General features: G+C 41.4%; 1 protein-coding gene across 5 annotated transcripts in view; it reads left to right on the top strand.

Moving 5' to 3' along the window:
- Positions 1–16,631, top strand: part of ctnnd2b (catenin (cadherin-associated protein), delta 2b) — a 182,138-nt gene that overhangs the window by 143,157 nt on the left and 22,350 nt on the right. For all 5 annotated transcript variants that reach the window (XM_069164419.1, XM_069164418.1, XM_069164421.1 and 2 more), the window contains 3 exons: positions 6,811–6,997; positions 13,130–13,247; positions 14,635–14,817. In XM_069164419.1, coding sequence (XP_069020520.1) covers positions 6,811–6,997; positions 13,130–13,247; positions 14,635–14,817 — 488 coding nt within the window. The remainder of the gene's footprint in view (positions 1–6,810; positions 6,998–13,129; positions 13,248–14,634; positions 14,818–16,631) is intronic.

The raw sequence follows: 16,631 nt of genomic DNA, 5'->3' as shown, positions 1-16,631 counted from the left end.
GGGTGCTGCCATCAGGAGCACATTCACACACCGATGGTACACCATCGGGAGCAACTTAGGGTTTAGTGTCTCGCTCAAGGACACTCAGGCATGTGGACAGGAGGAGCTGGGGATCGAACCACCAACCTTCCGATTAGCGTTCAACCCACTCTACCGTCTGAGCCACAGCCTCCCTAGTTGAAGGTTGAAGCTAAAGAATACCTACCTATCAAGGCACCACTACACAGCTGGGTCAACCAGCCAGCTTGTTTGTGGCATGCAGGATTTTGAACCATAATTCCAACCTTACTTACACCTGTTGAACAATTAGGTTTCCGATGCCCTCTGGTGTCTACATTTATCTCTTAACCCTTAACCAGTACTTACTAGACATGTTTGGAAAGGCGAAAACACACAAAAGATCTTTTGTCTAAAGGTGTCAAATTCATGTTGGTCACACAAAGAGTCCAAAAACAAGCACTCAGAAAACACAAGGGGAGACTTGGAAATGCAAAAAACAGGAAAGATGAAAAAGAAATCGTGACGAGATCAAGAGGCAAACAAAGAGAGGCGCTGCAGGGTTGCAGAGGGGAGAAATATGACAGGGGGATGAAAGTAGGCTGCAAATGAGAGATGGAAAATGGCTTTAGAGACAAAGAGAGATAGCCAATGTATTAATTTCCACTCCCTCCATATAACATTGCCTCCTGCTGCTTCTCATGATGTAAGGCTGAGGCAATTAACCTCCTTCATCTGTTACACACTCATGGCTTTGTGTGTGTGTGTGTGTGTGTGTGTGTGTGTGTGTGTGTGTGTGTGTGTGTGTGTGTGTGTTGTGCATACCTCTCAGAGCTTGTGTATGCCCGCATGTCAATGTGTTAGCAAATTACGAGCGCGCATCAGTGTACGTATTTAGTGGTTATTTTGTGTGCCTGAGACACGTTGTGTGTTGGCGAGCGCGTGTTTCAGATCAAACATAAAATCTCGTTGCCTCTCACCTCAGGGAGATGATGTCATCCTCTGCACAGCAAGTAATGGTGCTGGCAAACAGCTGACTTTACTCAAGATAGTAAAAACAAATTTTTTTAAAAATCATCTTTTTCTTGCAGCTGCGGCATGACATCATGCATTACATTTGGACATGTGCAATATATGGTTATTACTTTCTGAACCAGTGGTTTAGGCAGTAATGGTTTTAAAATGTATGCAACTGATGCATAATACACAAATCCTCCTCAGTGAGAGATTTCATCATACTTATGCTTTTAAATTACATACATATGTTCGCTTCCTGAGAGCAGGTTTACTCTGGATACTGCTACCAACAGCAACAACAACAGCAAATTATGCTTTGTTAAAGGAAGTTAATAATCTTATTTTTTTTCCCCCATAAATGTAATTTGTTGTGTCATTTTGCTGTTTTAACGTGTAGTAAACAAATTACAAAAGTAATGTAAGTATGCATTTTTACAGGACATAGCGAATTAGTTATAAAACAATGGAGAAGTGCACAATGTGCTCCTACAATTTAGCCACAGGACATTAAACGCATTATTCACTGAATTTATTTTGATTTTACAGGATGTGATTTATTATTTTTATTTCAATAAGTAGCCTCAGTGTTGTTCAAGAATAGACTAGTGTTTTACTGACATGGATTTTACCCAGCATTTAACTAAAACATATTAGTAATGGTTCAGACATATTATCCATGTATGGGTGAACTACAAATTACAAAGCGATACATTTTCTTAATGTGTGTGTGGTGCTCATGAAATAATTACATTTTAAAAAGAATTAAGAGCAACATGACTATCCAGAAAAAAATGGCCCAATTACTTTTTATCACACGTGTATGTAGGAACTACTTTATGTTCATGAAATAAATGAGGATTAGGAAGAGAAATGGGGACATTGTTTCTGGAAAGAGATATTGATCATCTTCATAGATTATATATAAAAGTGGACGTAGCTTTCGGTCTGAAAAGTGAAGCCAATGCAGAAATCCCTTAAAGTGCAATATCCCGGAGGTCCACTAGGGGTTCACTCCAAAAAGCCACCGGCTCAAAAGACTTTCATTCATCTTCAACAAAGTCAGTACATTTTTTCACAAAAGTTAATATGATGTCATTTACTAACTTCCCTCCTTCTGATCAGTGATTTGGCTTATATGATTTACCTATTTGGCCTCAAAGGGTGGTATTTTTTGGAGTGTCTGGTTTGATTGACATAGGGTGCAATCAGGCTTCAAGTGTAGGTGGGCAGGCATAATGTCCTTGGATGATGGAAAACACATCCCTAACTTTCTGATGATTGTTTTCACAGACACTCAACTCGTTTATTTGGACGAACTGCAAATGAAAAGACTTTCATCCGTGGGCCAGCAGCTCAGTCACCATCGTGTTAATTAGTTTGCTGATAGTGACGAAGGCAATATAGCATATTAGTACAGTGCAATATAGTACACTTGTGCTATATAAAATGAAAATCTTCAAGACTATTACTTTAAAGAATAGTAATATCAGTTTACATTGGAGTATATGCTGTATTTTATGATAACAATATAGAACATCTGTTTTAACAGAGGAACAACATTTCCTGACTCTGTAAAGGTCAACTAAAATGATGTCACTTTGAATGGCAAGGGCATCAAAAAACAAAAACAAACCCTGCATGCCGTCTTTGCCCCGTTGAGCAGGAGATAAGACGAAGGAGCGGGAAGACATTTTTGCTGACATGAGAGTCCCGGCTAATTATCATCATGCAGCCAAAAGCTAGTCATTTAGAAACTTCTGACCACAAGCAGCAGACACTCCCCGCCTTAAACACACTGAGTCCAAACGGCTGACAGGGTTAGGTCTGATTTGTCGAGAGGGCTGAGATGTATACACACTCAAACATGTGTACACACGCACACACACACACACACGCACGCACGCACGCACGCACGCACGCACACACACACACACACACACTCACACACACACAAGAACAAATTCATACAAACTCACAAAGACAGATAACAGAAGCTGTAATTACACAGTCGCTGTTCAGCCGAGGGTGGACAACACAGCTCTGAAGAGAGGACACCTTATGCCAAACACACACACACACACACACACACACACACACACAGATGTAAGGATAGGATGTTTTACCACTACTACAGCTATAATTACGACCACAGAGGAGAGGCGTAGATAAGTGCAGATATGACTAGGGGTGGACACTCTCAAATGTACAAACATGTTATTATACGAGTACATAGGTTAGGACAGACACTTAGCAAGACGAAGGTCAACAAGAATTACAACGTGCTGTGTAGCTCTTCAAGGTTATCACAATCGGTGTGCGCGAGTGCGTGTTAATGCATGTGTGAACGCACTCAGGAAATCAGAGTGTTTTACAACAAAATGTTGTGATTTACCTCATCCTCTTTGTCCTTTTCTTTCTTGAAAGCTTCAAACTAGTGTGTCGTGTGTGTGTGTGTGTGTGTGTGTGTGTGTGTGTGTGTGTGTGTGTGTGTGTGTGTGTGTGTGTGTGTGTGTGTGTGTGTGTGTGTGTGTGTGTGTGTGTATGTGTGTGGCGATTGGCAAAAAGACTGGACGGTAATTGGTAGGCAAGAGAAAACTCACTCCATTTCCTCGGTTGGCTGATCACTGTATGTTGAATTCAGGTGAGGATTAAGAACAGGAGAGAGGTACAGTGGAATTTTGTGTAAGTGATTTACTGCCGTCAGGACTTAAAAAAATAATAATAATTTCTTTATTAATTACAGCAGCACAGTAGTGCCCTGAAGCACTAAAATGTAAGGTTATGTAATGAATCATTGGAATAACATTTGAAATGTATCACTCATGTAATTAAAGATGCTTTGTGCTAGTAGCGGGTTGTCTACGTATCTGTGTACTTGTAGTGTGTCCACTCTTTGCTCCTAATTATTAAATCATCTTCAAATTTGAACTCATGCATACTTTCAATCATTCAATAAAAATCACCACAGAACAATTTACATGACATTACAAATTTGAGTTTTAAGATGCTATCCTGTATGCTCTGCTGCGGCCAATTCTTGGTGTCCACATCTGTGCCAGCTGACAGTGAACACAAAGCCGTTGCCTTGCACGTGCTTCAACGCGTACTTCATCCTCCTGACTGCTAGAGGAGCAGCTGTGTTCATTATGTTTGGATGGACAACAAAAAGTCAAAAAGAGAAAATCGCACAACCGCTTAACCAGAACAAGATAGAACATACAAAACACACAACAAACATCTTGACATAGTTGCACAGTGCACAAAATAAGTGTTCAGTTTATTCTTTTGGCACTGTCAGCGTGCTTCTTGTGCAGACAGCCTACGCAGTTTTTTTTTTCTTCACACAAATGTTACCTATTGCTCACAGGTTCCATTTTCTTTGCCGTGATCATGTCTGAAAACAATCTTCTCATCAGCCACTCTGAAGGGTCAACTAATCAGCGACTAGTGGGGGTGGTGCATTGGTATGGAATTTTTCTAAATGTAGTTGCAGCGATGGGAGTTTCAGTCAGGTTTGTTGCATACGGTGCTCAGTGCTGATTGTTTGAAGGCTGTTTCCAGTGTTTTGGAAATTAACCTGCAGTCTGCGCCCATTAGGATGCAACGACTGGAAAGGATTTCCGATGGAGGGTGACCAGACCCAAAACCTATGTTTACACAGTGCATATCGAGACACAGTGAGCTGGGCAACATATAAGAATCAGTACTAATGTCAGCAATCTAACTAGCTTCCAGCTGCAGCAGAGGACACATTTATTTTTATAGAAAGGAAGATCAACAGCAAGAGAGAACCCAGCTGTCTCAGCACATGGTCACCTGTTTGAACCACCGTAAATGTCATGTCATCATCAGTCTCGCCCTGATAGAGTGGGTATCCTGTAGCTAGCACTGCAGCCAAAGTCAGTCTCTTTATGTGGCTGCTGCCGGCAATGCACAAACCACAGTGTCCAGTTTGATGTCTGCATGAACATTTCCCGTTGTCTTTGGGTGGGACAGGTTTGTGCCCGGCTGATGTACAATTGGACGTAGCTCTTAACACTTGTGAAGTCTGTCCTCCATGAAGACACACAGACTCCGATGAAGCAGTTTGAACTCCACAAAGGAAACGCTCCTCCATCTTACAATGTTGCACGTCACTACACCCACACACCACAGAATTATTAACCCGGATGACCGTTGCCTGTTCAGTCTCTTTGTTGTGATATTTGGACGTGTCACGCTCCAGTTCTCTCATTGATTTCTAACTTGAGATCAGAATGCCTCAATTTACTTCTGTAAATATGATAGTTGTATCTCCGTAAGAGTCTGTCGCTCAGATGGAAGTGCGGGTTGTCCACTAATCGTAAGGTTGGCGGGTCCTGATGTCCACATGCTGAAGTATCCTTGTGCAAGACACTGGACCTTAAATTGCTCCAGATGGCAGGCGAACACCTGCATGACAGCTCTGCCACCATTAATGTGTGAATGTGTGTGTGAATGGGTCAAATGAGACAAATATTTTGCCTCAAGACCACAGTTGGGATTTAAATTGAAATTAGTTTTATTGGGATGTGTGTTGATGAAAGCCAATAAAGCACCGAAATAATTAAATTTACAAATGTGTCATTCATATCCATTTTTATAGATAATCCTGACATATTTCAAACTGATTTGGTCATCAGTTGTCATCATGTTAAAGGAATGAGACTGATATATAATGTACATACACTATTATCACTTTATCAATGTACAATATCTTATTTACACATCCAGCAGAAACAGAGTAGGAGGATTCATTTGGACATGTTGATTGGAAGTCTTATATTGATTTTCTCTTTCTGACTATTTAGCTGCTAAACGCTTCTCTGTGTAAACCGGTTAGTGGCTAGCTTTGTTTGCCAGCTCTTTGGTGCCGGACAGGTTGTGTATATTGCATTAATCACAGCTTTTTTTTGATTAAAAATACAGCATCCTGCTGTTGCTGAGTTAGAAAAAAAAAGACAAAAAGTGACTTTGACCAAACCTCAACCCATCAATGCTCTTCTTTTGTGTTTTTGTCAGGCATATCCCACCAAAGACTTGTTATCGACAGGATGAACCAGGGGCCTTCTGGAGCCCAGGGTTTTATCCAGTTTACCTGGTTGGCTAGCTGCTTTATTGCATTGACATGTGTTGCGAACTCTGAAACTCAAGTCGCCATCTTTAATTTCTTTTTTTTTTTACCTGTGCCTCTCCTTTCTGTGAAATGTCAAAATGTCTTTGTGAAGAATGCTGCCTTGCAATGGATCTTGTAAGTCTGAGGTTATGACATGGGAAGTCATGTACAGGGTTTGGTTACACTTCAAGTAATGTGAGCAATGTATTAGTAAATTACAAAGATACATTTTATATGACTAAAATTAACATATTAACTTAACATCACACAAACAAAATGAACTTACTTGATCTCTGCCTTTTCTGAAAATCTCAGAAAATGTGTCACAACTCTTAAACTCTGAGCTTCTGAGGTCCGAGGTCATGAATACTACAACAGGGGGGCGTTCATATGGACTTTTCACGACAACACGGTGAACACATTTCCCATCTGAAGGCAGCAAAAGGCCTCTCATGCTGCTTTGGAGAACATGTGTCAGCCTTCTCCAGTAACTGTCTGTGCTGCTGTGTTTGCAGGATCAAGCTGCTCAATAAAACCTACTAAATATTTGAGAAGTTTCTGGCCTGGAGATATCTTTGCGTCTGTCTTTCTTCCTGTCTCCTTCCTTTTTGCTCTCCATTGGGGTTTTTTCTCACCTCCCATCTCTCTGCTGTCTTCTTCAGGGGTTTTGTGGAACCTGTCGTCATGCGACGCCCTGAAGATGCCAATCATCCAGGATGCCCTGGCCGTGCTGACGAATGCTGTGATCATCCCACACTCAGGCTGGGACACTTCCCCGCATACACAGGAGGACCGAAAGCTGCACCTGCACTCGTCCCAGGTCCTCCGCAACGCCACGGGCTGTCTTCGGTCAGTGTCGCGATCTCTTTTTGCCACTTACGTGTTTTATTGAAAGCACTTCGAGATAATTCATCTGTATTCAAATATTATTATGCAGCCGTTTCAGCAGAGAACTCATTTTGTTTTTCTGTTCACAATCTGCTTTCACCAACCACATTCAAACAGGGGAAAAAGTCCCTTTTGGTTCAAAACAATCTGTTATTTTTAGGTTGTGCTCAGTGTTATTTTTACCTCTCTACACACTAAGAGCTGATAGACGTAGCTGTGTTTAAGATGACTCACCATTTGGCTTCAGAGCTGCCGTGGCTTCTCTTTTTCTCACTCGAGACATGATGCTAATTGTACAGTACAGTCTGGATGTAGTAGGACCGTGACATATTTTTTTTTGAAAGGTGCTGAATATTTTTGTTTTGTTTTTGAGTACACATTATCTAAAGGACCAAAGTGGGCTGGGATCAGGGTTAGGCCTTGTATCCTGTGGTGTGAATTAACTGTTTTGAATTTGAATTTAGACTTTGCCGTGTCACCTTCAGTGATGCAGAACCAGACGTTATCAGCTGTTTTTCATCTCGTCTTATTTTAGGGGACATTCACTTTGAATTAAAAAAAAAGAATCATATTCAATTTATTTCACGGGTTCGATCACTTGTACAAAAGTGAAGAATGAAAACATGGTACCTAACCCCCAAATGCTTCCTGTGTGCTGCAGTTGCCCACTGCTACGTGTGTGTGTGTGTGTGTGTGTGTGTGTGTGTGTGTGTGTGTGTGTGTGTGTGTGTGTGTGTGTGTGCGTGCGTGCGCTGAGATAGCAGGACCTAAACAAATTAGCTTTTACACTTTTCTTTTCAAAACATTTTCTAATGTTTCATCTCCTGGTATCCATCATACCAAACTGTGGTGGAAGACATTTTAGAAAATATAGCTTATTTCCAGCAATAGTTGAAGCACTGTCTACTGTCACTCAGCTTTTCTGGCAAAGCCTATGAACATGAAGATTCCTTTATTGGTCAAATCTTCACTACATTATATGAGTCTGGCCAGATATGGATGTAAACTAGCTGGAAGCATACAGCTGTGAGATGGCAATTGTAGTTTAATCAGGGGCCACAAACCAAAAATATTGTGAACCACTGGTTTATTGTTTAAGATTGTGTTGCATTATGTTGTACATTTTATGTAAATTTTCACCTGGAATTATAATAGATTCAATGTATAAAGTAGCAGAAAATGGAAACAAAGTACAGGAATAAAATACTCCCCACAACAGTTTGGTATTTCTACCCATGACGTTTGTATTAGGTGCTTTTCAAAGTCTCTCAGCAGGCCTGGTGATGACATTTTTGTGGCTGACTCTGAGCTCATAAATATTTCCAATGTCGACATGTCGCTGTGTACCAGACATTTTTTGATGTGCTATTTCTTCCTGTCCATCAAACATTGGCGCATCAAAAGAAAAAAATGCAGACAGATGATAAGTGAATGCAAAACAGCAACACTGTGAATGCACCTTATATTTGTCTTTTTTACCTGTCGGGCATCGCATGAATTTATCTTCTTGCATCTCTCATTATTCCTGCACACCGGCAGTGTGTCATACAATAAATCACTCATTTTATTTGATTTCCTCCTGAGCATGTGACAGAAGTGCAGCACAAGTTAAGTGGAAATGCTGCCATGAATACATTTGCATCTCTTCCTGTTTGTGTGTGTGTGTGTGTGTGTGTGTGTGTGTGTGTGTGTGTGTGTGTGTGTGTGTGTGTGTGTGTGTGTGTGTGTGTGTGTGTGTGTGTGTGTGTGTGTGTGCCGCAATATGTCTCCTTGCCCGCTCAGTGCAAATAAACTACACACAGCTTTAGTAACTTCTAATACTGTACGTGTGTGAAAATACAAACGTCTGATACGGTGATGAATGTGTTTTTCAGTCTGGAGGTGTGTGTGTGTGTGTGTGTGTGTGTGTGTGTGTGTGTGTGTGTGTGTGTGTGTGAGTACGTGTTGCAGGAGATAGCTTTGTGTGGATCAGCTCCCTAAACTCGAAGGGCTAATTCGTCTTTCTCACGCCTCGTTAGGGAATGCTGGGAGTCTGATTAAAGATTGAATATTTCATGGCGGGTTTGGTATATCGCCGGCCACCTGCTCTCTCTCTTTCTCTCTCTCTCTTTCCATCTCCCATTATCCTCCACATTTTCTCATTTTCTCGCCGTCCTTCTTTTCCCCCTTTAGTCACTCTCCTCCCTCGCTCCGTCTCCATCTCGTCCCATTACTCCATTTCTCCTCTTTCGGTCACATTATCCCTCCTTTATGCCTTTCTTCTTCTGTCTTGCCTCGCCTCTGCCTCGCTGTCTCTCAATCTGTCGCACACACACACACACACACACACACACACACACACACACACACACACACACACACACACACACATTTTCTCCCTCTGCTAACTCACTGCTTGTTACGCTCCTTGTGTGCACATATGCCGTCGTGCCAACTAACAGGAAGAGCTGAAACTGGTGCTGCCAGGCAGCTGAATATGAGTTATGTGCATTTAATTTTGCACGTGACACAAATTCACCACCAACTAATGAAGACCAGGTTAATTTGACTGTGCTGGCAAGCTGATAATCCAGTTACTCTTCCCATGCCATAACCAAGTTTATTGGGCGGATTAAAGGATTCTCAATCAGATGTATTCTAGCCACATGTTTACCAGGTGTAAATGTATCTGTCTCTTTAAGAAACATCTGTACCTATTTACAGGGACTTGATCTATGATAATGGAAGCTGTGCCTAATGGAGAAGCATGTGGCTCAATGTAAACTAAAGTGTGCGAAAATACATCTGGATTCCCAGATGTTCAACAATTGAACAGTTATTTCTCAAGTTTCTCTGAAAATGAAAAATAATATTCCCAGAAAAGTCTCACAAAAGCACATTTCAAACACAGTCTCAGATATCCAGCAGAAAACTGCTTTTGTAAAATAATTAAAAACAGAGAAAGTGTCTCTCCCCATTGTAAGTAACATTTTTGTCGATGCACATTTTTTTCTCAGCAGCAGCACACTATGGGTTATTCAAATTGTCTTCTGTTTGAAAAGTCCCCTTGTTGACACATTCCCTTTTCCCTGCAGTGTGATTTTTTTAAATTTAGATTATTCACACTGAAAGATCATAATGAGAGATAATCTGCAGCTCTGTTGCCTTGCAAGGTAACGCTTCAAGGGGATTAATTATGCCTAATTCACTGAGGTTAATTAAACTGAATCCATTAGCAGGTAGTGGCTAAAATAAAGAAAATGTTTGCAGAAAGAACTCTATGAAGCGGTTTACATGTAGCTTTATTATGGTGTTTATCTCTTTATGTCTTTATGGTAAACACAACAGATGACAATAGCTTTCAATCAGTGCACTGCTTCATTTGTGTGTTTTTGTGTGTGTGCTCCAGGTAACCTTGCGTCAAGGCTCACTGCAAACAAAAGCCAGCAGAGATGCAGACTCAAGCATGACAGTTTGTCAACAACCTGAAATATTTAAGCAGTTATTTGACTGTATAATTAAAACATGGTGCTCACATAATTTGATAAAACTGAAACTAGTTGCACTGAATGTAAAATAAACAGCTGCATTACTCAAACATGTCACTCTACTGCGCTCATGTTTTGTATTTTATGCAACACATTTAGAATCAGACTTCACTTCAATCTGTGATAATACATCCTCAACTGACCTTACCAGACTCGGGAAGATGGAGAGACTGAGCAGAAGTACTATTTTTGATTTCTGTCTCCTCTTTTTCTCTAAAGCTACACTAATCATTTATTATTATCATTATTGTCACTTAGGGGCAAACATCCACAACACAAGTCAGAATTTCAACATCCAGTATTAACTCCCTTCTTACCCTTTTTTGTCCTTGAAAACTTTGGCGTGAAATATTGGCGTTTTCACTACTAAATAGCTGTAGCTGGTGAAATTGCTTTTAAAAAAAAATCTTTTTTGGGGGATGGGGGTGTCATTTGAGGTCAGACATCCATAACAAGCTAAAAAAAAATTACCCACACTTCTATGATCATGACCAACTTGTGAATTTGTCAGTCTGTCATTTGGTGCTGAATCGGTACAGTAGCGTATAGCGGATTCATGAACAGCCTGCAGGGTCTGAAAACAGCCCGTTCCCATTCCCATCAAATAACGTTGTCTTGTCTGAGACACAAGGTGCCTTATGTCTTATGTATCATGACAAGCCTGCTATGTGACGGGGAAACGCCTGCAGAGGGAGCGGGTCGTGGGTGGTTGAATGAAACAAAGCCAGGACTTTCACCTGGAGACCATGTTTGAGTCCATGAAATAGCAAAAGTCAGTGTGGATTTCTCAAACCGTGATCTTTTCCTTAAACCAGAACCAAGACGTTTTCTGCCTAAAACTAACCAAATGATGAATGATGAATGTGTTACATTGCTTAACTCCAACTATGATCTTTTCCCTCCATAACCAAACCATCTGGTTTTTGGTGCTTCAATGTAAAGGCACCTTGTGCATCTATATGACACATGAATGGCTTTGAAAAAACAAATTAACATCCTGAGTGAGTAATCGGTGAAAGACTGTACCAGTCAGTAAACCCTAAAACCAAACCAAGGCTGAAATACTTTGTAAAGCTGAGAGGAACAACAAAGACATCTTAATGATTCCCTTTGGGTTCATCACTATCAGCGAGCGCTGTCTCATTACACAGTTATTTGATCTATTGTTAATAAAGAAATATCATATATTGCAGCTTTGATATCAAGTTATTTTGAGGGGGTTGCTTTTACCTCAGTTGTTTCTGTGTCCTGGTTGGGGATTATTTGTAGATGCCTGCTTGGTTCTGTGATGCACATTTAACATTGATGGATTTAAAAGTTGTTGGGTTCTGTAGTTTGAATAACTCCATCCACCATTTACTATTAACAGGAACTGTGAATGTTAGATTTAATATTCTGGCAAGATAATCACACTGCCAACAAAACGCCTCGTCTGTACCACTGATGTCATTTTCGCATGACTAAGTTCTGAATTATTGTGATTTAAGGTTTTTTTCTGTTATCTGGGACTTGACTTACAGCAGCCGTTTTAACTGCACTGACATCATCCGTGCAGGATGACGTTTTTTGTGGCCACCTCCCTGTCACTTTGATGGACGTAGCCAAGTAGCCAGCTAATTATGTAGGACGATGATGGACATGTTTCTTAATCTCATCCACAAAGGTCTGATTGTTTTACTAAACGCTGAGCAACGGCAATCAGTGTCCACAACACCAGACAGGTTCGAACTGTTGAAGAAAGTGGACTCAGAGGTCTGCAGCCTGGTTTCCTCTGCACTGGAACAATGGAGCAGAGAGATCTATTAAGTTTTACACAATGTAAAGAGACTAGGACAGCACGTCAGACTAGCCATTCCTTGTTTTCTTTGATTGCAGTTGTCTCAGTGTCTCAGAATTAATATGGTAATTATAATAGGGATGTTAAACTATGATAGGCACATATTTTACCATGAATGTTGAAACTGTAGTAAAAAAGCACCAGTGAAGCCACCAATAATGTCTTGAGTGGACTTTTGAAAGTACTTATCGACATAAAACATAATAATCCTCATAACATTAAACAGCCAATTTAGGGCTAATGCAGTATTTAGACATTAACACAGTTGACAGTAAATGTATACTGACTGTGTACATAAAACCCATTTGCTGTTTGTTTGTGTGATAAAAATGCATTAAATTTGTCATATTGCAGCTCTACAACACCACATCCAGTGTTGAGGAAAGTTTTGGCAGCTGCATGCCATTTTCTCACTGACACTGAGTGTGCGAACGTCTCCTAGCCATGTTTAATAGTCTGACATTTAAAGGACACTGCACACAGCCAATCTCCTCTCTGTCACACACACAGGCCAACACATGCACCAGCACTTATCCATAAGCTCCAACAGTCACACGGGAAACGTCACCGCCAGGCCGCACGGTGTGAAATGTTCTGAAACTGCATGTTCAGTTGGACTGTTCTTTGATGAGGTGTGTGTGTGTGTGTGTGTGTGTGTGTGTGTGTGTGTGTGTGTGTGTGTGTGTGTGTGTGTGTGTGTGTGTGTGTGTGTGTGTGTGTGTCTTACAGGAATGTGAGTTCTGCAGGTGAGGAAGCCCGGAGGAGGATGAGGGAGTGTGAGGGTCTGACAGACGCTCTGCTCTACGTCATCCAGACAGCTCTGGGGAGCAGCGAGATTGACAGCAAGGTAACACGTGCACACACACACACACACACACACACATACACACACACACACACACACACACACATACACACACACACACACACACACACACACACACACACACACACACACACGCACACACACACACACACACACACACACACACACACACACACACACACACACACACACGCACACACACACACACACACACACACACACACACACAATACCTTTTAATAGCCTTTAGCTCATGTGCACATGCAGTCACCTGATTAAAAACCTACACACCTACACACAATGATAGTAAGTGATTATGCCAATAGGTCCTATCCGTCTATGTACGTGTGTGTATGTGTGTGTGTGTGTGTGTGTGTGTGTGTGTGTGTGTGTGTGTGTGTGTGTGTGTGTGTGTGTGTGTGTGTGTGTCTGTCTGTCTGTCTGTCCATGTTTGTGTGTATGTCACTGTCCAAGAACTCAATTAGTACAGTTACCTTTGCTTTGAAAACATTTCTCATGATGATTACATCATGCAAATGTATGTAATCTCTTCCCACATAGACTGTATGTTTACATTTCATATGCATATTAATAGGTAGAACTGGTTTATTGGATTATAAATGTCCAAAGCTTGCAGACCACAAAAAAACTGAAAATCAAGTAATATTTTAAAACAGTTCAAACATCTCAAAAATTATGGAAGCCAGTATAAATCTACACAAAACAACCCGGAGCTTGGCAGTGCAGTAATTTTTTACAGTGTAGCATATCTTACTCAACCCAGATGGCCAGTGACACAGAAACATCACTAGTGTGTGTGTGTGTGTGTGTGTGTGTGTGTGTGTGTGTGTGTGTGTGTGTGTGTGTGTGTGTGTGTGTGCGTGTGTGTGTGTGTTAGTGCTTTTATATGCGCCTGTGAGCATCCGTGTGTATGTTTGTGCTCCATGTATGTATGTGTGTTTGATGGGTAAGAGCATTTAACTGTGTGTGGGGGGGGAGGGATGGCATGCATGCGTGCGTGCGTGTGTGCGTGTGTGCGTGCGTGTGTGCGTGTGTGCGTGTGTGTGTGTGTGTGTGTGTGTGTGTGTGTGTGTGTGTGTGTGTGTGTGTGTGTGGTTGTCTGTCCGTGTGTGTGTGTGTGTGTGTGAGACTGTTGACTGCATGTACACTCACAACAAAGGAATTAGTGTGCATGTGTGTCTGTCTACATTATGCACTCTGCATGTGTGTGTGTCTGGGTTTACTCATCGTATATACAGTCTGTACTGCAATGTGTGGTTGTATATGTGTGCGTCTACAGTACAGTATCATTATGTGTGTTTTCGTGGTTGCCATCTGTCTCACTTCTTCTGTCTTTTCCATCTCTCTGTCTGTCTCCTTCTCATCTTGCTTCCTTTCCCTCCATCAGACTGTAGAGAACTGTGTGTGCATCCTGAGGAACCTGTCGTACCGCCTGGCTGCAGAGACGTCTCACAGCCAGCAGGGGGGGTCGGAGGAGCTGGACGGCTTGTTATGTGACACCGGCGGGAAGGATGCGGAGAGTTCCGGATGTTGGGGAAAGAAGAAGAAGAAAAAGAAGGGACACGACCAGGTGAGGAGACAGAGACATGGAGGAAGGGAGTCTTTTTACATTTCGGTGGTTGGCAGCACCTGCGAGCTTCACTTGTTCTCTTGTTTGGACCCAAGTGTTCAGAAAGTACAACAAATAATAAGGTCGATTATAATGGTGGATAACAATAATATGGTGGATTCCTCTCTTGCTTTTACAGCCCATGATTAAAGTCCAGATAGCTAATTGACTGTTTATTCTGAGATGGAGCCTGCTATGCTCTGTTTGCCTGCACAAACATATTTAATCCTTTATAAATATCCTGTGAGTTCCTTTAGACATTCAAGGAGTAAGACTTTTATTCCAAAACTCAGCATTTGTACTGAAGGTGCAAAAAAACAAAAGGTCAGTAATAGAAGTTGAGCGGATGCAGGTTTGCTTTGGCAGCATAAATTCAGCTGAGGGCAAACATGTTGCAAATGTTTCAACTTGACTGAAAACTTTGCATCCTAACCTGAGTGGCCCTACTTCACAAACAAACAGAGACAGTCCGGAAAAAAAGGTAAAGTCTGCAAGAAAAAAAAACAACTTTTGAAGCCTTATCGGTAACACGCACGCCTACATCCACGCACTCAGCTGATGATGTTCGCTTCCTGCAAGTGTTTGTATGAAGAAAAACTGGACTGCCAAAGTGTGTTGCAGAAAGGTTTCTCTGCAACCAACCATTTCCACATGCAAAGCCTAAAGAGGCGACAGGACGCCAGCGAACATCAAGAGTTCACATCAAAGCAGGCTTCGCATTTCTTTGTTATTACTTAAATTCATTCCAGTGTAAATATAATGGTGGAAAATAAGTGTCCAGTCAGAGCAGGTAGATCTCTGCCTCAATGCTTAACAAGCTTCAGAGCTTGTGATAGACAAGAGACATTATTTCATCAACAAGCAGCAACATGGCAGCCGGATGCAGAGGTGCCTGATGGACAGTCTCATTACATGAGCTTGATGTAAACTAGTTACAAGAAACACTTGAGTGTTTTATGTTTCTGCACGTCAAACCACGTACAACTGTAATACACGTCAATCCGCTACAGCATACTGTGTTGGTGTCACGTTTTAGCTCATCCAGGTGGGAAAAAAAACAATCTGATTTGGTTTAGGAAAACAAAACCACGTGTTTCAGGTTCAGCACCAAAACTACCTCGTTAGGTTGAGGAAAATATTTCTTTAGAGAAATCCTCAACGCTTTCTCACAGACTTGAACCCTGGTGTCATGGGTGAAGGTTCTGGGTTTGCTCCGCCAAATCACTCGAAACCTTCATCCCTACCCGGACTTTCGTCACATAGCGTCCTTCTTCGACCTTGGTCATATGTGTGTGCTTTTCAAGCATAGGCAAGGCTAAACGTGACACTGACACAGTATCTCCTAGTGGACTGAAAGGTCTATTACATGCTTTTGCTTATTTTGTGTCAGAAGTTCTCTTTATAATAATTGTGCTTTTCTGTGGTTTTAGTTTCATCCAAGAAAACTATGGAGAACAATATTCTTTATACACCTTGTTTTAGAGTGAAAACAAGAATCCCAATGGCTGCTCTTCAGTGGAGAGAGCAGGGTGCTTTGATGATGCTAATGCTCAGTGAGCAGGAACAACAGACAGAAAGTGGTTCACACAGCCGGAGCTTGGAAACAACAACTGAAACTATTGAGAAGATTCAGTTTGTTAGATGGGGCTAACACAAATTTAACAGACAAAGCAAGACTAAATCTACAACCATGAAAACAAATGAAAACATGGCCAAACTAAAACATGTTTTGTCAGAAGTCTATTCCAAGTAAAAGTGTGCATTTACATATAATT

The sequence above is a fragment of the Embiotoca jacksoni genome, unplaced genomic scaffold, assembly GCF_022577435.1.
Source record: "Embiotoca jacksoni isolate LCO1_2020_lvr unplaced genomic scaffold, fEmbJac1.0.p SCAF_31, whole genome shotgun sequence".
NCBI classification, from domain to species: domain Eukaryota; kingdom Metazoa; phylum Chordata; class Actinopteri; family Embiotocidae; genus Embiotoca; species Embiotoca jacksoni.
The sequence above is the reverse complement of the archived record's forward strand: the minus strand, read 5'-3'. Positions and strand labels throughout refer to the sequence as shown.